A 26,636-nucleotide genomic window follows, 5' to 3' on the forward strand; every position below is an offset into this window, starting at 1 on the left:
CTAGCATAAACAAGGGACTGACTCTTTGACAAGCATACAGCTCAACTGCTGAAATGACTACATGTATGGGAACATATTCTCTGAGATTGTGGTTAATTTTATGAGTCAGTTAAGAGAATGTTTACGAAACAAAGTTGTAGAATGGGCACACCCTACGTAATACCATCACTTCCATTTCTGAGTATGTATCCTAGGGCACATTTATACGTATGCATGACAGGTATAAGAATGTTGTTTTATTTTTCGTGGTAGGAAAATGATGAAAGTATCATATATTTGTATAATGGTATACTGTTAGCAGTTAAAATAATTGAATTTTGCAACTCACTGGTTCTCAAAAATAAAGTTGAGGGTAAAACACATTGCAGAACATTTTATTGCAGAATGGTTCCATTTATATAAATTAAATACATTTTTAACATTCATTTTAAAATAAAACACTTTGAGCGTACAGAAGTATAGTAGATAATAGTGTAACAGACACCAGTATACTTCCTATTGGCTTTATCTAAACTAACCTGCCATTTTTTTCAGGTGTTTTTAAAAGAAAATAAATTACAGATACTGTTGGAGTTTCTTATGTGCCCCTTCACATTCTCATTCTACCCCACCCCACCCCCATCTTTCAAGAAATGCCACATTTGGAGTTTATTACCTCTATGTTTGTTTATATTATTATGACATGTATAATATAGTATTATTTTTCATGTTTTCAAACTATATGAATTGACTTGTACATATTATGAAATTTTTTTTCTTTTTGGCCAGTGCTTTTTTTTGAGATCTTTATTTTTCATATTTATTCATTTTTATTCATATTCATTTTATTTCATATTTATTATTCATTTCATATTCAAAATATCATATTTATTTTTAACTCTGGCATAGTATTCTCCTGTCTGACTGTGCTCTAATTTAGCCATTCTGCTTCCAGTGTACATTTGTTTCTAGCTTTTTGCCGTTACGAACAGTGCTCTGATATACATTCTTGTGTTTCCCTACACAAATGTGCTCTAAGATGTGTGCCTAGAAATCAGAACTTACTTATAATGATCTCTTTGTTCTATTTTATTATTTTTGCATGTATGTGTGAGGAAGATTGGCCCTGAGCTAACATCTGTTGCCCATCCTACTCTTTTTCTTGAGGAAGATTGACACTAAGCTAACACCTGTGCCAATCTTCCTCTATTTTTATGTGGGAAGCTGCCATAGCACAGCTTGATGAGCGGTGCTGGGTCTGCGCCTGGGATCCAAACCTGCAAACCCTGAGCCACTGAAACAGGCTGTATAAACTTAATCACAATGCCACAGGGCTGGCCCCTACTTATTTTATTTTTTAAAAAATTCAAAGCATAAATGACTAATTGTTGATGTATATGTTACTGTGGGGTTTAAGAAACTCCTATATGCAGAGACATATCTTAATTGTTGGTGGATGACTAAGATGAGCTAAAATAAGATATGACAGTCAGTCTGTAGTTGTAATCTCATTTTTTATCAGAATATTTATGATTTGTCTTTTAAAGATTTTATTTTTCCTTTTTCTCCCCAAAGTCCCCTGGTACATAGTTGTGTATTTTTAGTTGTGGGTCCTTCTAGTTGTGGCACATGGGGTGCTGCCTCAGCATGGCTTGATGAGTAGTGCCATGTCTGCACCCAGGAGTCAAACCAGCGAAACCCTGGGCCACTGAAGCAGAGCACACGAACTTAACCACTCGACCATGGGGCCAACCCCAGTGATTTGTCTTTTAATAATTCTGCATCTGCACCCAATTCTGTAAAAGTTGCAGATAGAGGTATAATATTTGACTGAAGCAACTAATTATTAATGGTTATTCTGGAGCTAAAATGAGATTATGATCAAAGACATGCTTTGAATATTGTAAAGTGCTAGGAAAATATGAGATTATTACTGAAGTAGCTGATTTTAATTTTTTTTATTAGATAATATAGTTGGATCTAACAAAAACAGCACGATTTGTCCTGGTAAGTATGAATTCTTATTTTATGAACTAATACAAATTATAACCTTTTCCTACTCAGAGTATAATGCATTTATACAAGGCTAAGAAAGGCATATTTTTAATAAAAATCCAAAAATAGATTTACTTTTTCTTTACTATGAAGAAAAAATTCCATTTTATCCAATATAAAAAATGGAAACTCATTTGAAATTTTGTTTTTCTTTTGTTCTATAAATTTAGAGCTTGTTTTCTGACCTTTTTGAGAAAATGCCTGAAAGTTGAGGATTTAGTTACTTATTTTTGAAATCTAGTAAACTAAGGCAGTTAATTAGGAATTCATCTTCATGACAGCCTTATGCTTAAGTATTGTTTATGAATCTGAGTGTAAACACTGTTTCTTATACTTGGACCATGCATACCAGGTATGGGTCTGGTAGTATGGAAAATATGTTGTGTGTACCTAGAATTCTGTCTTTCCTATCAAGCTCATCAAAGCTCTACTGGAGCCATTTTCAAGTAAGGAGACCGTTCAGAGATATAATGAGTAATTTCATGTCTTAATTTGGGAAAGAGAAAACAAGACGTTTAATTAACACTGTAGATCAATGTTAAAATCTTTTATAAGTATAATTTGGAAACTGAGAGATAAAGATAATTTGTTTTTAATGGTGAGGGACTAGTTCAAATATTGGCTATGTTGTTAGCTGTTATGCAGATTGGTCTGGAGCAAGTAAAACTCTTCACGTGCATTTAAAGTAGAAAAGATTTTGAAATACCAGAATTGTATTTTGTCTATTTAATGGCTATTCTGTTATTAAAAAGATGCTAGTTTATTTCTGATAGCATCATAGTTCCACAAAATATTTATGTTTGTAATCTTGAAAAATAAAATAGTTGGACTAGATGATGTCAATCATTTTTTCTGTTCTATAATGTGCTTCCATAATTTCCTCACAGTTTAATATTTCCTTACCTAAAGCATTTATAATAGGTGTAGGTAATTACCTGTATGAGCCCTTGTCAGAGATCCACTTTTGATGTTCAGGAAGCAATTTGAAATCATTCCATGAATGTATAAACCAAAGCCACTTGAGGAAAGAAAAAGCTAGTTTATTTCAATAGACCTTTCTTAGGTCTCATGATTTGATGTTTAAAAGATTAGTGTTGAGAAACCTTGGTGTAATATTTTTCACTTGATATTCAAATACCCAAAAGTGTCCTTTCCTTAAAAATGTCTTCAAAGAAAGCGTATTAATTTTCTTGGGAAATTTGCATGGCGCCATGTTAGGCAAAAAGTTTGAGGTACTTCCTGTTTACTGTGGACTCTTAGAGATTCATTAAGATTAATAACGACAGCACAAATTCAGGAAACATTACTAAGAAAATCTAAATGCAGTGAGAGTTTTTATTGTCATGTTTGTAGATTTTTATTCAGGCTTTTTTCCTCTTATTATTATTAAATATTTTATATGAGAGCCTTAGAAAGTATCTATTTAGTTATCCTTCTGGAGATGCTGCCTAATGGAAAAGTAAAAATCTATAGCTTCTTTAGTTAATATAAACATGAGGAGGAAATAGAGTTTTACTTTTGCTCTAAAATATAGGATGTGATTTTATTCTCTTAATTTAGATGTATTGCAATATTTATTTTTGTTTTCATATGATGACTTTCTTTGTAGATAATTATCAAACAGCACAGCTGCTTGCCTTAATTCTAGAGCTACTCACATTTTGTGTGGAACATCACACATATCACATAAAAAACTATATTATGAACAAGGACTTGCTAAGAAGAGTCTTGGTCTTGATGAATTCAAAGCACACTTTCCTGGCCTTGTGTAAGTAAACTAAATGAAAATTCTTGTAAAACGTTTAAAGGAACAACATTTTTAATAGAGATAAAAGCCGAAGTTACCTATGTGAATTTACTTGTTTTTTTAGCAGTGTATATGCTATTAAAGAGATGATTATGAGAGGCACTAATCTTTTATTTGAAGGACAAGAGGAATAGGTCACAGTGCTTCCTCACCCATATATTGCTCACATTTAGATTCAGTTAGCTTAACTGTTTGAGAGAATACCATGTGCAATGATAACATTTCACTAATAGATCCAGTACTGCTGTCTTTTACATCTGCTTCGTCAAATTGTCATTTAGTAGTAACTCTTTTTATATTTTGGAGATAGAGGCCTTGAAACATTTTTGTGTAACTCAGATTATTTATTAAACTTGTAAAATAGCTTAAGGGTAGTCCCCTAGTAGACCACTTGGACCTATAGTAATCAAACTTAAATGCTGATATTTGCTCCAGTGTTGATTTTTGGCAAACTATAAACTTTCCTTTCCTCTCATAATTTCTCCTGCAAATAGAGGTGAAGAAGCTTCCTTCTCCCTCCAAATAAATAGAGCTTTATGGGTTACTTCTTTTTTTTTTCTTTTCTTTTTTGTTTTTGTTTTTGGTGAGGAAGATTGTCTCTGAGCTGACATCTGTTGCCAGTCTTCCTCTTTTTGCTTGAGGAAGATTGTCCCTGAGCTACCATCTGTGCCAGTATTTCTCTATTTTGTATGTGGGATGCCGCCACAGCATGACTTGTTGAGTAATGTCTAGGTCCGTGCCCAGGATCCGAGTGCATAAATCCTGGGCCACTGAGTCAGAGTGTAAGAACTTAACCATTATGCCGCCAGGCTGGCCCTGGAGGTTATTTCTGAGCATAAAAATTATAGTTAAAATTTAAACATTTAATTAGAGAAAAAGTTCATCTCTCTTCTACTTCCTTTATTTTTTAAAGACCTTAAAGTAACCACTGTTAACTGCCTGCACTATTGTTTTTCCATTCCTTTTTCCATACCTGTACAAATTTACATAAACGTATTCATATGTGTATAGGGTTTTTTTTATTTTTACAAAAACAGGATTATACTAACACACTTCTCAGTCTCTTAATATTACTCTAGGTCACTGAATATGGTGTGAACGAATTTTTTTCCTAAACATAACTGAGTAATATTTCATATAGTGGCTCTTCCACAATTTATTCTACCATTCTCCAGTGCATGGATAACAAAATTATCTGGATATTTTACTATTCCAAATAACACCGTAGTAAATAGCCTAGTACATAAATATTTTAAGTGCTGGTTTATTTATTTATTTCCATGAGATAGATTCCCAATAATGGGATTGCCAGGACAAAATGTGTATATATTTTTAATATATCCTTTTAAAATTTTAATTTGACATATAGCCTCTAGATTACTTTCCCAAAAGATTGAAGCACTTGACATTCTTCCAGTACTCGATGTTACTGCTTTTTAAAATGTTATCAGGCTCATGATGGAAAATGTGGTATTCCATTTGTGTTTTAATTTACTTTCTTCTTGACAACATCTTTTCATATTTTAGTGCTTTTGCATATTGTCTGTTGCAAACTGCCTGTTATCTTTTTCTTAGAGCTCTCTTTATACTGAAGATACTAACAATTTATCAAGTTTTGGGGAAAAAATGTCCCAGTCTCATATGTCTTTGCCTTTATGGTATTGTTTTCCATGTAACTGTTTTAAAATTCTTAATGATGACAAATATGTCTCTTTTCCTTTTATGGCTTTTTTCTCTTGCTTAGGAAAGTCTCCTGAGATTATACCAGTGTTCTCCTCAATTTTCTTCTAATATTTTTGTTTCATTTTTTGTGTTTATATATGGAATACACTTGAAATTTTGTTTTTGCATATGGTTTGAAGTAAGGGTCTAGCTTTGTTCTCTTCTAGATGAATTGCCAATTGTGCCAACACCTTTATTAAATAAACTATATTTTCCTTAGTGAATTAAAATGTCACTTCTTTTATGTAGTAAGTTACCATATATACTTGTGTTTTATTTCTAGACTGTCTATTCTTTCATTTCATTAGATGAAATAAATGGGAATGTTTATTCTTATGTCATTATAGTATCTCTGTTGTAAAGTTTAATATCCACAAAGTCCCTCCTCATGTTTATTTTTCATAATTTTCTTGGTTCTTGTACATTTGTTGTTCCACGATAACTTAAAAATAATTTTATCCAGTTCATCCTGATTGAATTTACTTTAAATTTGTATATTAATATTAGAAGGATCAGTGTTCTCATGATGGGTTTTCCTCTCTGGCTTTCTATAAGTAGTCCTTTTTGGTGACTGCAGAGTAGTCCCATTTATATGGCTATATCATAATTGAACTGATCTCCAGTACTTAAGTGTTTATAATGCTTCAAGATTTCCATTACTGTATTATAAGAAATGCCATTTAACTATAGCTTTGTGTGTGTCAGTTCATTCACCAACAGTGGAAGAGCATGCCTGTTTGCTCAAATCTTTGCCAGAACTTCAGTCTTTTAGTTCTGCCACAGAATGAGGTGATATTATAAGTCTAGCACTTCTCTCCACATTGTTTAGTGTTAGTTATTAGAAATTTATACTTTATGTAACCTGTTTTCTGTTTTATTCTCAGATAATGTTTAGAACCTCTTTTGACAGGCACAACTTTTAATGACTTCCATCCATGAACAGAGAGTTGAAATGAGAGACAGACATTCAGAAACCTTGTGTTTTGAAAGATTTGGCTAGTGGTGTCAGTAAAATAAATTAAGCTACTTAAGGAAAAGATCACAAGTTAAAGGATCAACAAACATAAAAATAAGGGATTAAAATTATAGTCTTTTTGTGTTTCACAAAAATTTTAGCAATAATATTTAGCTAAGGGAAAGACAAAAGGAAAATTTCTTTTCCATATTCTAAAATGTGGAAAGCCAGATTATACTATTTATACATTACTTTATCATTCTTTTACAAATACAGTATAATCTGCCACAGTACATCTTTACCCAAGGCAAAATAGCTCATAAGCAATTGGTAAACAAAGGAATGATGTTATTATAATGTGGAGGTACTGTTGGTTCACAAATGATTTTTCCAGGGCAAAGGGAGCTGTAATAGTGGGAGTGTAACTATAGCCTTTATCAAAAAAGTGAACAACCTTTAGCTCTCCTGTGAAACTGACAGCAGGAGCCCCTTTGGCTGTATTTTCAGAAAATTTAAAAGTAGCACCTACCTTGAAAGCTTCCTTCCCCAGAGAGATAAGACAATCTTGGCTCTTGGCAGGTTGCACCATTCCTGTGCCCACCTTAATGACAACCCCCCACTGATTCTGAGCTGTCTTCACTGCATTGTCTCAGCATCGACAAGCATTGCTGCTAAATATGGCCAGAACTTGCATTCTAAGGTCTTTGTGTATTTTTTAATCTCTCTGCCATGGAGCTCCCTGCCTGGGTAGTTATAAAGCTTTGGCAACAAAGTTGTACGGGTTTTAAGTGGTCTTTTCCTAACTCTCTTTTTCTCAAAGCCCAATTATTTTTAGTGCACAATTTTGCCTTTTATTCTAGAAGAACATATACATTGCTCTATCCAAAAATACCTGCGTAATAATTAATATTAGTAAGATCATCAACTTATTCCTGCATTATTTTTAATTAGGTGCTCTTCGTTTTATGAGGCGGATAATTGGCCTTAAAGATGAATTTTATAATCGTTACATCACCAAGGGAAATCTTTTTGAGCCAGTAATAAATGCTCTTCTGGATAATGGAACTCGGTACAATCTATTGAATTCAGCTGTTGTTGAGTTATTTGAATTTATAAGAGTGGTAAGTTTATATTAAAGAATTCTTAGTAGAGTACAGTAATTTTATGTTTAGTGATGTTAATGTTTTAAATTACAAAATTCAGCACAGTCCTTTAACCCATATTTACTCTATTCTTCTCACTTCAGTTTTTATTGGTCACATGTTTCAGTATCATGTCTGGCACATGTGGACATTTCATTCAAGCATGCCATTTATGTGATCTCTGTGATCTGTTGTAAGGATAGTAATAAAAATGAATGGAAAAGCTGAAAAATAATTCCTTTGGTAGACATCAATATAAGATGCATAAAAAGTAGGATTTATCATGAATTTAAGTCAAAGAGACCTGAAAGTTAGGTGGACTACTCCCATTGCCTTATTTTACAGATGAGGCACATGCGACACCCAAAGTGATTAAATGACCTGTTCAAGAGCATCCTGTTACTTAGGAGCACAGTCAGGGTTTGAAGATACGTTGCAGCTCAGTTTTGGGCAAAAAAAAAGATTTGTCATAAAAAGATCTGGAGAGGGCTCTGTGTGAATAACAGGGATAAGACAGATAACTGTAGAACCGGTACAATAAATTTACCTTCTCCTATACACTGAAATCATTCCACTAGGGGAAATGGCCACATGGTTAGAAAGAACTTGAAACAAGAAAGTCAGATATAGAAATTTGTTCTCTAGTTTTGTTTCTTACAAATCAGATTTCTACTGATGGCAGAAGACTATTCTCATATGAAGATTATTTGGGTGACTGAATTGTTTTCCTAATAGTGGTCAGTTGCCAAGAGTATGATTTTCAAAAGGATGAAGAGGATAGAAGTACTGTCTATAGCCTTAGAAAAGAAGCAGCATAGTTAACTAGCTCACAAAGTCTCTGAACCCAGGTTCACAGTACACTGTTTAATGACTCAGAGATTAACTTATATTGTTATACCTTTAAACTTTTTGGTGAGATACTGATAAAATGAATTGTAGGATTCACAACCCCATCCCCATTCCTATGATTGAATTTGTTTTTCTGAAAATAATTAAAGAAGTGGCTTGTGTATTTCTTACTACTGTTAAAGTCCTGAATCACAACTTTAATTATTTTTAATAATGAGTCTGCTTTGTACCCATGGATTTACAATGATAATTTAGAGTGATTCATTTACAATTTAGAAGTTATTACTGTCAGTTTATTTCACAAAGATTATACCACTGGAAGATGTGGGAATAGACAAGTACAAATCGAGTTTATCAGATCTGTATATGTAATATAGTCGGAGGAATCCATGTTTATTATTTAGGTAAGGCTTATCCCATTATGATAGCAGTTAAATGAGGAGTCATTAATTAAAGCCTAACATTTGTTGAAAATATAATTTCAAAGTCTGCTTTCTAATTAGCTGTGTGCTCTTAATCCAGCCATCCAATATCTCTCATAGCCTCAATTTTGTTTTTCTGTAAAATGAGGATAATAAAATCTATTTCATAGAATTCTTATGAGGATCAAGTGAAATTGTATGCGAAAGTCCTTTTTAAATTGTAAAGTGTTATGTAAATGCAAAAAGTAAACAGAAGACATAAACTAAATCCATTTACTTTTCAAATGTTTCTTATAGTGCCCCCAAAAGGGCTCCAGTGAGTTGCTTTTTTCCAAGTTTTCTGTGGAGTCCTGGCTCATGTATAAAGAAAGTAGGACATTGATTTTTGGAAAGTCATTTTCAAAACCCTCTTTTGTTCAGCTTTGGAACTATAAAAAATTTTTTTAAGTTTTTTTCCTCACAAGCATTGTGTTATATTTGAAATGTAAATTTTGTGCTTATACAGGAAGATATCAAGTCTCTTACTGCACATATAGTTGAAAACTTTTATAAAGCACTTGAATCGATTGAATATGTTCAGACATTCAAAGGATTGAAGACTAAATATGAGCAAGAAAAAGACAGACAAAATCAGAAACTGAACAGGTATTATTTAAGTATATTGCTTTTATAGCCTATAAAATTAAATCCGAAATCGTCTGCAGTTTGGATCTTACATATGAAATTTACCGAGGAATTTTTTTCCATCATTAGGTAGGACCGGGTTATATAAAAGAGTAGAATATCTTCCCTAGCCCAGATCTTTTATATGAAAAATTACTGCTCCATATTGTAACTCAAGATAAATTTTTAGTTTAGTTTACAACATCCTTAAATATTTTGGAGTGTTCCCTGGTTACATCTTGTATCATGATTTGAGGTGATTATGATATAAATTTTACTCAGTTAAAATTACTTCAGCTCCTCTTGGTTATACGTATTTATTCTCAAATTTAATCTGGTTGTGAACTTTAGATCATTACTCAATATTTGTGATATGTTTCTTACAGTGTACCATCTATATTGCGTAGTAACAGATTTCGCAGAGATGCAAAAGCCTTGGAAGAGGATGAAGAAATGTGGTTTAATGAAGATGAAGAGGAGGAAGGAAAAGCAGTTGTGGCCCCAGTGGAAAAATCTAAGTCAGAAGATGATTTTCCAGATAGTTATGAAAAATTTATGGAGACTAAAAAAGGTATTAAAATTTTGAATTTTCGAATTGTGCACCCTCTTCTTCATTACAGAAACTATTAAGTTGCGTGAAGGTGTCGTCATAGTTTATAAAGCGTGAAAGACATGAATTTTATACTGAATCCTGTCCTTTTAAAATTACACACTTTTTCTAAATCTGTTTGGGAGCTCTTTTCATGTTTAAAATGTTTTTTCTTGAAACTGACCATTTTATGATGCTCTCCATTTGCTATTTAGAAGTTGTATTGTCTGCTTATACTTTGCCTTCTGTGTACAGTCTTGTTTTGTTTTGTTTTGTTTTTTACTGAAAACTCCAACAATAATAGAGACCACATAGATCCATAGAAACTTTCTAGAGCATTCCATCTTTTACAGCTAAGGAAACTAAACTCAAAGAAATAACTTTGCTCTTTGAAATTTTAAAGTCATTATAAAAGTTTCATAAAGATACAATATCAAGAAAAGAAGTAAAAGTAAAATTTCCCTTGTCTTGCAAATATGTTTAACTTGTATATAAAACTAGGATCTTACTAGTATCTTTCAAAAGAACTAATCACTTTAATTCTATAGCCTGGAAAATTACCATTATTGGAATACTGTGCTGTCTATATCATTTAAATGCTTAATAAAAATACCTTAAAAGGAAAAAGCATTTCCTGGACTTTACGTAAGTTTGTGATTTTGAATATGAGATTTTCTAAAGGCATTTCTCATTAGTTAGTGTTTCACTGATTTCTTATTACATTTTCCCTGAAACTGTTGTTCCCAGCCTCACTTATTTTCCACTCGTTAGTGCCGTAAGTTCTATTTACTTCAGCCTAGGGGAGCAAATAGCGTATTAAAATGTCCTATGGAATAGATGTGTTTGGTAGCCAAATTCTTCTACCTTTGCTCATTACAGGCACTGCCCTGACTACTGTCCAAAGAGGCAATGAGGCCATACTTGAAGTACTGCATCCAGTTAAGAATCATATACAAAAATAGTAGCAACCAGATGTTAAAGGATAGTAGACACCTATGTCATAAAAGAAACAGATAAAGGAACCTAGAATATTCAGGAAATAAGATACTGATAGATATGATCTTATCTTTAGGCATTTGGAATAATGACTTGTGGGAGAGATTATTAGGTTTTTAAGGAGTATAGAAGTATAGAGTCAGTGAGTGGAAGCTGCAGGGAGACAATCAAAGGAGGAGTCAGCTGGCTAATGAGTCCTTGGAAGTGTCCTAGAAACAGCAATGTAGAATTCTATTAGAGGGTGGCTGATTGGTTTTCTTTTTGTTTTTTTTTTTTTTTGGTTTTTCTTTTTTGAGGAAGATTAGCCCTGAGCTAACATCTGCTGCCAATCCTCCTCTTTTTGCTGAGAAAGGCTGGCTCTGAGCTAACATCCGTGCCTATCTTCCTCTACTTTATATGTGGGATGCCTACCACAGCATGGCTTGCCAAGCGGTGCCGTGTCCACACCCGGGATCCAAACCGACGAAACCCGGGCTGCCAAAGTGGAATGTGGGCACTTAACTGCTGCACCACCAGGCTGGCCCCAGGGTGGTGATTCTTAAGGCCCTTTATAATCCTGAGATTTCTAAGATTCCAGCTAATAAAGACTTAGTCACCATACACATCATGCTCTACTTTTATATCTCTTAATAAGTTTTTAAATTATCTTTAAATTATTGTTTTTTTCAAATACTTTGACTTTGCAATATTTACTGATAGAGGTTCAAAATTTTACTTCTGCTTTAGCAAAAGAAAGTGAAGACAAGGAAAACCTTCCCAAAAGGACATCTTCTGGTAGCTTCAAATTTACTTTCTCCCACTCCACCAGTGCTGCTAATGGAACAAACAGCACAAACAGTAAATCTGTAGTGGCTCAGACACCACCAGCAAGTTCTAATGGATCCTCTTCCAAAACTACAAACTTGGCTACATCAGTAACAGCCACCAAGGTATGTGAAACTGCTCTGCACACAAACTTTGCTTTTTCTATCTGTAAAATTACTTCAAGTTTACTGAAGAAAAATTGGATAATAAAAATAATTTTAAAGGAGAAAAAGTTGCGTGCATTGTCATAGAACATGACTGCTAATGTTTGATTGATTTTAGATAGATAGATTTATTTATCTGACGCATAATTGAGGTGGTTCTATAAACACAGTTTTGTATCCTACTTTTATTTATTTCTTATAAGAGTTTTTCTCTGTTATTAAAACATTGTTGATGACTGTAGAATTTCATGTATTTGGCTGTATCGTAATATTTGTAAGCATCCCCTCCGCACCAGTAATATTTTGGAGCACATAAGTTGATTCTAATATTTCACTGATGTGACCACATCTGTTGTTGCATTTTAAATTATTTTCTTGGCTAGATGAGTAGATGTTTTCACACATATTGTCAAATTCCTCTCCAGAAAGTCTGTACCAGTTTTTGTTACCGTAAGCATTGTATGAGTGTGTTTGGCTCACTGCAGCTTTACCAGTGTTATTACAATTATTTGTAGTCTTTGCCAGTTAGGTAAAGAAGACAGTATGTATCCCATTCTCAATTGTGTGTCCTTTCTTAGTAGTAAGGTCGAATAGTATTTGAATTTGTTCTTCTGAAGGTTGTATCTCCATAGTCTTGCCTTTTTAAAATTGGCTTATGTTTTTCTTAATATAAATGAATCTTTAGTTAAGAATATTAGCCTTTTTGTCATTCACATAGCGAACGTACTTCCCATTGGTTACTTTTTTTATAAACAAGTTTAAATTTTATATGAAAGTTTTTTCTTCCACATACATTTTTTATATGTAACCATCGTTTTCCCCAAAAAGGAGTGGCTTAAAAAGGCATAAATTATAGGACAACTGTTAGTATAAAGGGAGAAGGACAAGCGGAGGGAAATGCCATGGTAGTAGAAAACCTAACTGAAGTGCTGGTTCTTGTTTTGAACACAAAGTACAAGTCTGAGTTCATTGTTTTACAAAAATGTAGAATCTTTATTCAATATTTTGTAGTGAGGCATGGGCCTCTTAAAGATCACAGAAGTAGCATTTTCGATGGGATTCTACTATCTTTGAAACACATTTTATGTTTTTAACTAGAAGTTTTAAAATTAGTTTTTACTTTATGATAGGACGATTTAGTTTAATATTGTGACAGTACTAAGAATATTTGCTGTGGAGTTATATTGTTTGGGTTAAATCTTGGTTCTGCCTCTTTCTAGCTGTTTGATCTTGAATAAGTGTTTTTACTCTCTGGGGCTTAGTTTTCTCATTTTACACAGGACTAAAATAGGCTTGTGAAGATTAAATTATTTAATAAATGTGCAGAGCTTAAGACACTATTTGGCATCTTCTCAATATATACTAGCTTTTCTTTCCTTTTTTTTTTTTGGTGAGGAAGAGTAGCCCTGAACTAATATCTGTTGCCAGTCTTCCTCTTTTTGCTTGAGGAAGATTGTCACTGAGTTAACATCTGTGCCAGTCTTCCTCTGTTTTTATGTGGGATGCCTCCACAGCGTGGCTTGACAAGCAGTGCTAGGTCCATGCCTGGGATCTGAACCTGCAAACCCCAGGCCCCCAAAGCAGAGTGCATGAACTTAACTACTACGCCACCGGGCCAGCCTCTCTTTTTTGTCTTAATCAAAGTAATATATGCACTTACTTTCAAAAGTCAAATAATATTGAAGGTACTAAAAAAATCCATCTTCTTTTCCTCTCCACAGAGATAGCTTTGTACTCCTCTAGCTGTTTCTTCTATTTCAAAATAATGTGTTAGTACTGCTGTATTATTTTGCCAAGTTTAGACGTAATTTATTAAATTCTTGTTATAGTAGATGAGAATTTAGCACATGTCAACACTCTGTACCACATCCTCACCCACATTTCTCCCTGTAGCACAATTTTCTAAGACAATATTTGATAATTTTGTAGGTGTAATGACAATACAGTCATGCACTACGTAACAGCACTTCTGTCAATAATAGACTGCATATGTGACAGTGGTGTCATTAGATTAATACCATGTAGCCTAGGTGTGTAATAGGCTATACCATCTAGGTTTGTGTAAGTACACTCGATGATGTTCACACGACAGAATCACTTACCAATGCAGTTCTCAGAACATATCCCCATCGTTAAGCAACGCATGACTGTATAAGATATTCTTTATTCATGAATTTCTTCCTGCTCTTTTTTCTATACTCTGTTTTTCTTTATAACTTTTCTCTTTTTCTAGAGTAAATAATTGCCACCATTTTTTTCATTGGTTGCAGTAATTGTGTCTCTCTCACTCATTTTTTCTGTACCTCTCAGGTTAATTTCCCCATTGTCTGCCCGTTGGAGACATCTGTCTTGAAGTCTCCCATCCTGTTCTAGCCTAGATTGTTTGCTCTGTGGACTTGCTGAACAGCTGTTGTCTTAAGGCTGCCTCTGCCATCATCCTAATACTTCCTTTTGCCTCTTTTTATTTTTGAGGAAAATTAGCCCTGATCTAACTAATGCCAATCCTCCTCTTTTTGCTGAGGAAGACTGGCCCTGAGCTGCCCATCTTCCTCCACTTTATATGTGGGATGCCTGCCATAGCATGGCTTTTGCCAAGCGGTGCCATGTCTGCACCCGGGATCTGAATCAGCGAACCCCAGGCCGCCGAGAAGCAGAACGTGCGAACTTATTAACCTCTGTGCCGCTGGGCCAGCCCCATCTCCTTTTTTTTTTTTGACTGTTTCCTGGATCTTATGTCTCTGTTCTCTTTCTTGATTTTTCTCTCTCATTTTAGTGGAGCAATATCCTCTAATAGTTCCCTGAGAGAAGAATTCCCTAAGAGGTAAAATTTGAGACCTTGCATGTATGAAGATGTCTTTATTCTTTCCGCCTACTTGATTGACAATTTAACTGAACATAGAACCAGATTGGAAATAATTTTTTTAAAAAAATTTGCAGTTATTACTGCCAAGAAATCCAAAGATATTCTTATTTCTGATCCTATGTGTTGATTTTTTCTTCTTCTTCTTAGAAGCATTTGGAAAGTTTTATTGCCTGCATTCTGAAATTTTAGGATGATATCACTGGGCATTGTCAGCTAAACAGTCATGTCCTTCAGTTTTGGGACATTTGATGCTCTTTCACTATAACTTATTGTTTGGGTGTTGAGCCTTCTATGGATTGATTTTAGAATTTTCATAGTTTTTCTCTCCTATTACTCAATTTTTTGTCTTCTATTTTCTGGGTTTTATTTCATTGATTTTTAAATTTATTATCCTTCCAGATAATTTTTTATTTCTGAACAAGCATAATCAAGTGCAAGCACAAACACGTTTTTCACACTCACAGCAGATTGCTGGATATGTTCATTCTACATCTTTTTGGGGGATAGGGAGAAAACAGTGGTTATTCTTAGAAAACAAATTAATTGCTCAATCACTCTAGACTATCAAAAGATTTTAAATTAAGCAGGATAGGAATTCACAGAAGTAAAGCACTAGTTAAATTGGCTGTCAACCTTCTTTAGCAAACTGTGGCCACATTTCTAAGTAGCATTAGGTTCTTTATTACAAATGGCCATTTAGCCATTTTCACCATCAATGTTGATTGCTATGGTGGAATTGATTTGTTCTTTAAAATTCAATCGATCAGATGTGAACTTGTCTATTTTCCTTTGCAAGTCATCCTAAAGCTCTAACATACTTTTCAAAACCACATTCTTCAAAAATTTTATTGTTTTCCAGGCTGGTGAAACATCAGCTACTAATGAAATTAAACAAAAGATATTCTTTAAAGATATGAATGCTATAGAAACACAGAATACTGCTTTAGTTGTAGAGCTGTAAAACATGCACATTTTCCTCGAGGAAAAATACATACAAAGTCAGAATGAGAAAAAAACTTTTTTTGCCGCAGATTCATGGAAGAGAACACTGCATCTTGATTTTTCACGTAACAGACTTATCTGGGTGAGCTTTCCAAATCAGGACATAAAGGAACTTCCTTCACAGAATTCCAAAGAATAGATAAACTTATTTTATAAATAACCCCTATTGATGGATTTTAAAGTTGTTTCCAGCATTTTGCGGTTAAAACCACTCATGTGACCTTCCACATATATCATTTCACATATATATGTATTTCTATGTAGAATGTACGTTTACAGTTTTGATAATTATCAACTATAAACACTCAGTAAAATAGAATGAATGGATAATTTCTTAATATGATATATATGGCTGATACCAAAAGCTAGCTTTATCCTTAAGGAAGAAATATTAGAAGCATTCCCACCAAATTCAGGAACAAGACAGGCTGCCACTATCACTACTATCATTTAACTATTGTTCTGGGGTATTGATCAATACAAATAGGTGAGATTAAAAAAAAGCTGTGAGCATTAGAAAATATCAAAACTATCACTTTTGCTGATAATTAAAAAAAAATTTTTTAATCATGTTAAGGAAGATCTATCTTATTTCGTTAAGTAGAGGATAATTCTTGAATTTGATTTCCTTAGATTTGTTAATATGACAAGTTATATTAATAGCTTTCTAACTTATTTGTTAGCTTATTGGTTTGGTTCAGGAAAAAAGTATCATTTTTTTCCATAGGTTTTTCTTATTGTTATCATTTGTTTTCATCCCCTCTTTCATATTAGAAACTTTCCTCAAGTGTCTGGCAATGTACAGACTTTCTTTTACATTAAAAAGTAAGGCAGATTTTCGATAAGAGTGCCATGACAATTCAATGAGGGAAAGAATAGTCCCTTCAGGAAATCGTGTTAGGATGATATTCACATACCAAAAAATGAAGTTGGACTTTGCCTCACATCATGTTTATATAACTTAACATGGGTAAAAGATTTAAATATAAACATTAAAACTGTAAGTCTCTTAGGAAAAAATATAGGCATAAATATTCAAGGCCTTGAATTAAGCAATGACTTCATAGATATAACACCAAAAGCCTAAGTGTTATAAAAGAAAATAATAAATTGGACTTCATCAGAATTAAAAACTTTTGTGCTTCTAAGGACACTATCATAAAGTGAAAGACAACCCAAGAATAGGAGAAAGTATTTGCAAATCATGTATCTGATAAGGGACTGGTATCCAGATTTTTTTAAAGATTGACCCTTTGGCCCTGATCTAACATCTGTTGCCAATTTTTTTTTCTTCATCTTCTTCTTCTTCTTCTCCCCAAAGCGCCCAGTACATAGTTGTATATTCTAGTTGTAGATCCTTCTAGTTCTGCTGTCTGGGACGCCATCTCACCATGGCTTGATGAACAGTGCCATGTCCATGCCCAGGATCCGAACCAAGGAAACCCTGGGCCACCGAAGCGGAGCATACAAACTTAACCACTGGGCCACAGGGCCAGCCCTCAACAATGAGTTTTAAAATGGGCATTTGAATAGACATTTCTCCAAAGAAGATATACAAATGGACCATATAAGCACATGAAACAATGGTCAGCATCATTAGTTATTAGGAAAATGCAAATCAAAATTACAATGAGATTCTACTTCACACCCACTAGGATGGCTGTAATAAAAGGGGGGAGAAAAACAAGTGTTAGGATGTAGGGACATTGCAACCTTCATGCTGTTGATAGGAATGTAAAACGGTGCAGCAGCTTTGGAATACAGTCTGGCAATTCCCCAAGATGTTAAATTTCACTCCTGGGTATATATCAAAGAGAACTAAAAACACATGTCCACACTAAAACTTGTACGTGAATGTTCATAGCAGCATTATTCATAATAGCCACAAAGTGGGAACGGTCCGAGTGTCCATCAACTGATGAATGGATAAAATGTGATATATCCATAACAATAGATATTGTTGGGTCATAAAAAGGAATGAAGTACTGATACATGCAACAACATAGATGAACCCAGAAAACATTATACTAAGTAAAATAAGCCAAACACAAAACACATATTGTATGATTCCATTTATATGAACTGTCCAGAATAAGCAAATCCATAGAAACAAAGTAGATTAGTGGTTGCCAGCAGCTGAGAGGAATGGCTAGTGACTGTTATTGGGTATGGGTTTTTTGTTGGGGGGTAGGGGTGTTGATGAGAATATTCTGGGATTAGTGGTGGTGATTGCACAACTTGGTGAATGTACTAAAACCATTGAATTGTACACTTTACAAGGGTGAATTTTATGGTACATGAATTATGTCTCAGTTTCAAAAATGAGGGAGTTAAAACAGCGAGCAGGGCCTATTGATGTGGACTTCATAGAAGGACTTGAGCAAGTGTCCTGCTTTTTTCAGGGATTCTTAGTTACCTGTAGTTTTGATTAGTTTGTTTTTTCCTGTGGAGCCGCCTAGCATTACAGGTGTAGCTAGTCTACTATCCCTGGCAAGTATAAGCTTTCCTGTTAGTGTTCTGAGAGCCTTGATAGGAAAGAGAGCTTAGAGTGGGGGGTGGGGTGTCTCTACTCAGTATGCAGAATTTAAATTTATTCTTCCATTTTCAACCTGGCGCCTTACCCTTGCTCTTCACTGTGCCAGAAATCCTGAAGTGCAGATCCTTTCTGGTTCCTTTTCTTTATAGTTTGTGGTGATGGAGGAGCAGGAATCTCCTGGAGATGCGGGTGGGGGTGGGCAAATGGATTGTGAGGACTCTGTTGTCTCTTTTCACTGATTTAACTGTCTTCCCTGCTTTCCCCAGAATTTTGCTGCCTTTACTTACTAGTCCTTTCAGGGGTTAAGACAACTCAGTTTGATTCTCATTTCTGTTTCCCCCTGCAAATACTTCATTATTGACTTTCTCCTCAGTTAAAAATGTTACCTTGCCTCTGATTTTTCTTTTCCAAAAGTGCCTTGACAGCTTTCATCTGTTATTTTCTCCTTTCCTGTTTGTCTTTGTTGGATACACCTTTTTTAATTCCTTTACTGTGATTTTAGTGAGGTTTCAGGAGACAGTGGAAGTAAATGCATTTATCCGTCTTCCAGCAGCTTAGTCAGCTTGAGCTCTTCTCTATTTATACAAATGAAATACTTTTTAAAAATTAGCACTAAAGGGGCTGGCCCGGTGGCCGAGTGGTTAAGTTCGCGCGCTCCGCTGCAGGCGGCCCAGTGTTTCGTTAGTTCGAATCCTGGGCGCGGACATGGCACTGCTCATCAGACCACGCTGAGGCAGCGTCCCACATGCCACAACTAGAAGAACCCACAACGAAGAATACACAACTATGTACCGGGGGGCTTTGGGGAGAAAAAGGAAAAAATAAAATCTTTAAAAAAAAAAAAAAAAAAAAAAAATTAGCACTAAAAAAGAAAAACTGTACATGAATTTTACTTATGAATACAGATACAAAAATCTTTAGAAACTTAGCATGTCTTATCCATCTGATATTCCATGTTAAAAGATGGTTTTCAATTTCATTAATAGACAAGAAAAGCTATCATCAAAAACAAAAATTTTTAAAGAGAATATAATACCCTAGGAAAGCAATCTAAATGTGCAACAGGGAATTTAGCTATATGATGATATATTCATACCATGGAATATTAGAGTTTAAAAGAATGAAATAGAACTTTGTGTACTAACAGTGTATTTTTAAGTGAACATAATTGTACAAGGGTAGGTATAATTGCAATGATACTTGTTTAAAAACAGCACATAGTTGGGGCTGGCCCCGTGGCCGAGTGGTTAAGTTCACACGCTCCGCTGCAGGCGGCCCAGGGTTTCATTGGTTTGAATCCGGGGCGCGGACATGGCACTGCTCATCAAACCACGCTGAGGTGGCGTCCCACGTACCACAACCAGAAGGACCCACAACGAAGAATATACAACTATGTACGGGGGGGCTTTGGGGAGAAAAAGGAAAAAAATAAAATCTTTGAAAAAAAAAAACAGCACATAGTTGTATATTAAAAGTCTGAAATCTGTCAAATTCTTCACAGGGTACATCTCTGGATTACAGGCCTTTTTACTTCCAGTATTTCACATTTTGTATTTTTAGTGTTTTTACAGTGAACATGGGTTTTTTAATGTAATTGAAAATTGTTTAGCTGAGTGTTTCAGATAGAATATTTATTAATATTAAGCAAAAAGATCACTTTAAATGTTAACCATTTGGAACTCGAATGTTTGTACATTATGATATAGGATCCTAAGCTTAATTAAACCTTTTCTCGATAACTTGCTGTCATCTCTGTGAATATCAGACTGGTGCCTTTTTAGACTTTACTTATGTCTTCTATCTCCTCTTATCCAACTTGTTTGGCTTAGAAACTAAAGAACCAATAATAATGATATTAGTAATAGCAGCTAATAGCAGTTATTGAGCACTATATGCCAAGCACTGTGCCAAGTGCTTTACATGTTTTGTTTTCAACTTAATTTTCAAAATAAGTTCGATGAGGTCTAAGTACTTCTATTATACCAGTTTTACAGATAAGGAAACTGAGGCATAGAGATAATAAGTCACTTGCCCAAGGTGATGCACCAAAAACATGGTGGCATTGGAATTTTGTCAGGCAGTCAGACTACAATCAATATATTCTTAACAATTTAGCCATACTACCTCTTGCTTACCAAACTTAAGAACTGTGTGTTATTGAGCTGAGAAAGAAGCAGAAAGTTTCTCTCATAAATACATGTTTTATTTAGTTTACAGACTTTCTGATAACTATTTCTAGCTGCTCAGAGGCCTTTGTTGATTAGTACTAGTGTTTCAGTTATATTCTGGTGAAGTGTTAATGACAGACGCCTGGATTCTTTAGGTATGAAGCTACATAAGTTTGAAATATGAGTTATTTCAATTGTGTATGTTTTTCCCCTAGAGGCCTTAAGGGTTTGAACTAAATACAACATTTACAGTGGTCCTCGTAACCTGTAGGACATGTATAAATTTCATGGGATTAGTTCAAAATGAATGCAAACCTAAGGACTTTAATTTTCTGGGTAGAGTGTCCAGAGCTTAAATAGGATTTTCAAAGGGGTCTATTATTCATAAAAGACCAAACACCTGAATTAACTCATCCTTACTTTTCTTTCACTTAGAGAGCTAGCCCTAAATTTTTCAGTCACTAGGTTTTAGGAAGCATTTCATGAGTTTATTGTCGTCAGCCATTTTAAACTGTTCTTCAAAAGCAGAATGAAAACAATGATGTATCCTACTTAGTGAAGAAATGTATACATGAGGAACAGAAACTAAAAGGAGACTTCTTATCACTAACTGGCTCTTCTCTCTAGTTCAAAATGAGAGAAATGAACCAGTTCATCTCCAAGGTCCTTCTAGTTCCAAATGTCATTATTCTTTTTGAGTGCTGCTATTTGGAAATATAGCTACTTTTCCACAGTGAAATTTTGCTGAATTAAATTGTGAAGTATCATTAAAAATCCCAAAGCCAGACAGGAAAGTTGAGAGTAAGAGTGCTACCAGTTGTACTCACTAAGTGTTCAGAATTTCAGGCAGTTCCTTTATCAAATTCAAGTATATCTGGTTAGGTAGTTTGGAAAAATGATTTCTGATATCTTTAAAAGTGACTGTACTGATAAGCTTTTTTTATTTATTAACATATGTTAAAAAAATTTTTTTATTATTCAATAGGGAAGTTTGGTTGGTTTAGTGGATTATCCAGATGATGAAGAAGAAGAAGAAGAAGAAGAAGAAGAAGCAGCATCTCCCAGGAAAAGACCTCGTCTTGGCTCATAAAATATTAACTGGGGACCCTCAACATGTGGTCTTACTAAATGCTGCAACTGTTTGATGAGCTGAAAATCTGAATCAGAAAGCTTTCTCACTTGAACTTATAATTATACAAGGAGTAGCAAAAGCCACTCACTGTATCAGCTAGGAGAGTTTAGTTCTGTAAAAAAACAGGCTTCCCAGGAACTTGATCACTTGCTAGTAATTAAGGGGTTTGCCTTTCAGGCTGTCAAAAAAAGGTTAGTAACCAGAACCTGGGAGATAGCTTCTCAGCAAGGAAACTCAGGTTTTGGGACGGTTTGGGGGAGGGACAAGGTTGATAAAATAATATTAATGCAGGGTTGCTCCAGGGGGGGTATCCGATCTAGAAACAGTTATAAAACTTCAGTTGCAAATCCAATAACATTACTTGTATAATGGTGCTGGCCATGTTGTTCTTTTAATCACTTGCCTCTTTTTAAAAGAAATTTTTATGGAAAACAAATTCAACTATCATAAAAAAGGAAGTTAAACTCTTGGGACCATTTCTTTGAAGATTTAACAGAAATTCAGCCTAATAGGTAGTTGGAGGGAAATACACCCTGTATTACAGCACATATTGAGTTTTCTACACCTGGAATTTTCAGTATGTATTTTGATGAAAACAAACTGGATTCAAAATGGACAGTTTTGTTAATATAACTTTAAAATCAGCACTTCTAGAGGTGACAAATGCCAAGAATTAGTAAGTAGTATTCCAAAATGGTTTTCTCTAGGAACAGGAGTGGGTTAAACAGAACGTTTTCAACCACCTACCAGTACAATCTTTTGTGGAAGATACTTTGAAGTCACTTTCTGCTTTGTTAGTAAAGTTGTCTCTCTCCAGAGCTACAGACAAGTTTTAAAGTATAATTTCTATAAAGACTAACTTACAAAGAATAGTGCTGAATTAAGTGGCATTTAATATCTAGAGGCCATTTTGATCCAAGAAGTTCTACACTGTCAAAGTCAACATGCAACACATGAAGCTTTTCCATAAACAAGGGTGTAACATGAAAGCTGCTTTTTTTAAAGAGTAAAAGCACATTCCGTGTACGTAAATGAATTTAAAATAATAAATTGAGGCAAACAGTTAAGACGTTTTATTTTTAGAACAGCAAGTTAACTGTAAATATTTTAATGTTAGTTTGCTCATCTATGATCTGAGATCATGCTGAAGTGAGAAAAATGTCCCCCAAACTACAATTGAATGCGTTGGGAAAAAAAAAACTAAAAATAGTAATTCCAGCTACAATCTTCGGATCACCCTTGTAATGTGTTATGGGTCCATTTTTCCTGGAATACCTTAAACTGAAGCAGTTTCCCCCATTTTGGAGATTTTGTAGTTAATTTTAATTTTGGCTATTGTTTGGAAAAGATGGGCTGTCTGTGTAGATATGAAGTATAGTTTTTCCATAAAACAGATGTTTATTTTGTATTAAAAATACCACTGTACTTGTTTTACACCATTTGTATACATGTGGTGATATTAATGCTGAACTGTAAAATTCAGGAATTAAAATGTGACCCTGTAATTCTATGATTGTTGCTTTTGTTTGGTTTATTGTAAATATAAGTTAACTCCATTTGGAAATATGGCCATTTTACAGTATCTTTTAAAAGCGAGTAAATTATCCATAGATGTTGATTATAAACCACTAGGTCATACACCAATCTGAAAGAGTTCTAAATAAACGGGGCTCAACTGCACTTTAAATATCACTGCCTCTAATTTTAGAAGGTGTGCCTTGAGCAAATAAAGTCCCAGCACCAAAGCATCAGAGTGTGGGGCTGTTATCACCTCTCTGATTAAAGGAACATATAATGAAAAAGACCTTCCACCTCATAAGGCAAGTGACTCAGGATACTTTAAACGAAGATCAGTAAAGTTGCCATATGAATACATTTTCTTTCAAGCAAGTTTTATCAAGCCCCTTCACTCTTCTTAGCTCTTATTAAATTTCCTCTTGTAATCTAAGAAGCCCAGGCCTAAAGCATTTCTCTGTTTACTCTTGACTCTTCCTGATTAAGTAATTTTAAGTTCCAGGAAGAAGTATTATCTTTATATCTTGTGAAAAGTTTAATTTTCCTTTCTGAAGAACTGCCATGTGTCTTAAACATTTAAACCGTCATCATCATAGGAACCTTTTCTTATAGCAGAAATGTGAGTACTTTGTTGAATTATAGGATAACAGTTTTCATGGAACATATGCTCACCCACAATGATATCACAACAAGACTTAAAATATCCCCTGAAAGAATAATATTAAGATTCTACATGTTAGCTGCTGTCTTAAATGACTACCCTCAGGCAATCAGGATTTTTATATCTTTATCTTCACTCAGTGAAGCAAGCCAGAGCCCACATTTGTATGCCTGAGGTTCTCTTAAAATTATATCTGTAAACATGTATCCAATATAAAAACTATTTTTAATAAAAAGTTACATGAAACAGATTTCTGTGTTTTAATCACTAGTTTTTCCTCTTCTCCTTCTAAGTGATGAAAATGTGACAAATGTAAAGTAATACTGATTTTTTTCTCTGCAGCTTGAAGGTTGGAGGTAATTTTGGTATCCTTGTGAGAAAGTTTATAACTGTAGGGGCCAGCCCAATGACATAGTGCTTAAGTTTGTGCACTCCACTTGGGCGCCCCAGGTTCACCAGTTTGGTTCCTGAGTGCAGACCTACATACCCGTTCATCAAGCCATGCTGTGGTGGCATCCCACATACAAAAAAATAATAGAGGAAGATTGGCAACAGATGTTAGCTCAGGGCCAATCTTCCTGACCAAAAAAAAAATGTATAACTGTAAATTTAAGGAGATAAAATGGAATTTTAAGGTAAACTACAGGAATGGCCCATAACCAGAAAAGGGGGTGCTAGTGAGATGACCCAACACAGGAAGTTTCTGAAAGAAAGTTCTCTCTCCTATTCTGGTTATCTTTACGCAGACTACTGTACAGAAAACCATCCAGGATCACTTCACATACAAAAGACCTACACCCAAGGCAGCATTCCCCTCAACAGGCTCAGCCAATTTATCTGTTTTAATGGTAGCTTTTCTAGAAAGAGTAATTGAGTATTTTTAACATCCCCCACATCTATTTTCCAAGTTTTGTTTGCTCCTGCCTCAAGTGTGAGATGCTAAAATCTATCTTACCACTGCCCCAGATAACTCTTCTTTTCAGTGGATTACCTTATACCTAATATACCCACAACTACTCTGACTCATGCAACAGTCTCCATACAGCAGCCACACATCTTTTTTAAACGAACACTTTGATATGTAACTTCCCTGCTTTAAAACTTTTCAGTGACTTCCCACTGCCATTATAAAATTTAAAAGGCTCACCTTCCCTACAAGGCCCTGCAAATCGGTACCCCATCTATCACCAATTCAATATGCTAACCCTCTCCCCTCACTCTCTCTACACTAGCCATCCGAACGGCTTGTCGGTATGTGCTTTCTTCTTTTCCTGCTACAGGACCTGAGTTGTTCTTTCCCATTTCTCCCTGCAGTTAGCCTTCCAAGCAGGTTAAACACTGCTTTCTCAAGGAGGCTTGGCCAGCCCTGATACAACACGGCACTTTTCCCTTCTCCCAATTTGCTCTTTGGGCCTTCTTCGCTAACCCCATGAAGGCAGGGACCCTGTTGATCTAGTTGACCACTGTATGCTAAGCACCTAGCACAATGCTCAGCACAAACGATAGGTAAGCAAGTTTGAATGAATGAATGCACTATTAATTAGTTTTCTGAACCTCCTCTCCAAGAGACAACATTATTCGGAAATTTGTGTTAAACTGGTCAGCATAAATAGCTGCCTTCCCCACTGCCCTTTACCTCAAATGTTTAATAAAATAGTAATAATGAGAACATATTTGTATCTACAAACACAAGTATTTGAAAGTAACAGGCTCAGTTTAAGGATTAGATAATTTATTTTTAAGAAAATTTGAACTTCTGTTTTGCTAAACTGTTTTTAACATCACTTATTAATAACTTCTTCTTTAAGTTTCTCTGCAAGCAATCTCCTCTTTAGTAATGTTTGCTTCTCCTCTGCTGTCATTTCTGGTTTCTCTGTCATCTCCTTAAAAAAGAAAAAAAAAAAAAGAAATTGGCTACCATATAAGATGGGTTCATTTATCTAAAATTCCCAACATACTGCCTGGAACAAAGATTATAGAGCATTTTCAGTAAAAAAAAAAAAAAATTTTAAAGCCACATATGGACTGAGTTCCCTAAATATCTTCTCTGTAAGAATCTCTTCTTGGGAAAGCCTCTTGGAGGTGGTGGCTATGATACCGACGCAGCTGTAGGATAGAATATTTCAAAAGTCTCAGGTCAAGTAGATTGCTGACCCTTAAGCACTCAGAGCAGGGCAAATAAACCAGAAAAAAATGTATCCATGAAACTGCTATCATTTCTGTCTCACAAAATCCTCATATCACAGCCATCTCACTGCCTAGAAAAGATGTTAGCAAGTGCTACCCTAGCAGGGAGATTAATAAGAATGGATCTGTGAGCAACATTCATTATTGAGGCTTTCTTGCACATAACTCTGATTTTGAGAATACATCCCCTAGATTTGCAGATTTTGACATACTGAGGCTAGCCATACCTCTACCTCCCCAGGCTTTCCTTTCTGGTCCAAATTTTGTATCTGCTTAGTCCTCATCTCCTTTCTCATGGACATCAACTTATCTCTCTTCTGCTTGAGATAGTGTTCTCGTTGCCGGAGCTCTTCCGTTCCAAGAGTTGATAAATTCTGGGTCAAAAAAGAGAACTATTTAAATTCAAGTTTGTATAAGTGGCACAG

At 34.7% G+C, this 26,636-nt stretch overlaps 2 protein-coding genes across 5 annotated transcripts in view; one reads left to right on the forward strand and one right to left on the reverse strand.

Annotated features, from left to right (window-relative positions):
- Window positions 1-23,358, forward strand: part of PPP4R3B (protein phosphatase 4 regulatory subunit 3B) — a 63,997-nt gene extending 40,639 nt beyond the window's left edge. Inside the window, exons 10-16 of one of the 2 annotated variants that reach the window (XM_044772477.2) lie at window positions 1,945-1,986; window positions 3,644-3,802; window positions 7,470-7,639; window positions 9,437-9,576; window positions 9,981-10,165; window positions 11,906-12,108; window positions 21,702-23,358. In XM_044772477.2, the coding sequence (XP_044628412.1) occupies window positions 1,945-1,986; window positions 3,644-3,802; window positions 7,470-7,639; window positions 9,437-9,576; window positions 9,981-10,165; window positions 11,906-12,108; window positions 21,702-21,806 (1,004 nt within the window). In that variant the 3' untranslated portion in view covers window positions 21,807-23,358. The remainder of the gene's footprint in view (window positions 1-1,944; window positions 1,987-3,643; window positions 3,803-7,469; window positions 7,640-9,436; window positions 9,577-9,980; window positions 10,166-11,905; window positions 12,109-21,701) is intronic. The other variant, XM_044772478.2, reaches the window with a different exon arrangement.
- A 2,381-nt stretch (window positions 23,359-25,739) lies between these two features.
- CFAP36 (cilia and flagella associated protein 36) overlaps window positions 25,740-26,636 on the reverse strand; it is a 32,313-nt gene continuing 31,416 nt past the window's right edge. For all 3 annotated transcript variants that reach the window (XM_014843020.3, XM_014843019.3, XM_070512079.1), the window contains 2 exons: window positions 26,439-26,585; window positions 25,740-25,907 (listed from right to left, as the gene is read on the reverse strand). In XM_014843020.3, coding sequence (XP_014698506.1) covers window positions 25,806-25,907; window positions 26,439-26,585 — 249 coding nt within the window. In that variant the 3' untranslated portion in view covers window positions 25,740-25,805. The remainder of the gene's footprint in view (window positions 25,908-26,438; window positions 26,586-26,636) is intronic.

The sequence above is a fragment of the Equus asinus genome, chromosome 6 (assembly GCF_041296235.1).
Source record: "Equus asinus isolate D_3611 breed Donkey chromosome 6, EquAss-T2T_v2, whole genome shotgun sequence".
Classification (NCBI taxonomy): Eukaryota; Metazoa; Chordata; class Mammalia; order Perissodactyla; family Equidae; genus Equus; species Equus asinus.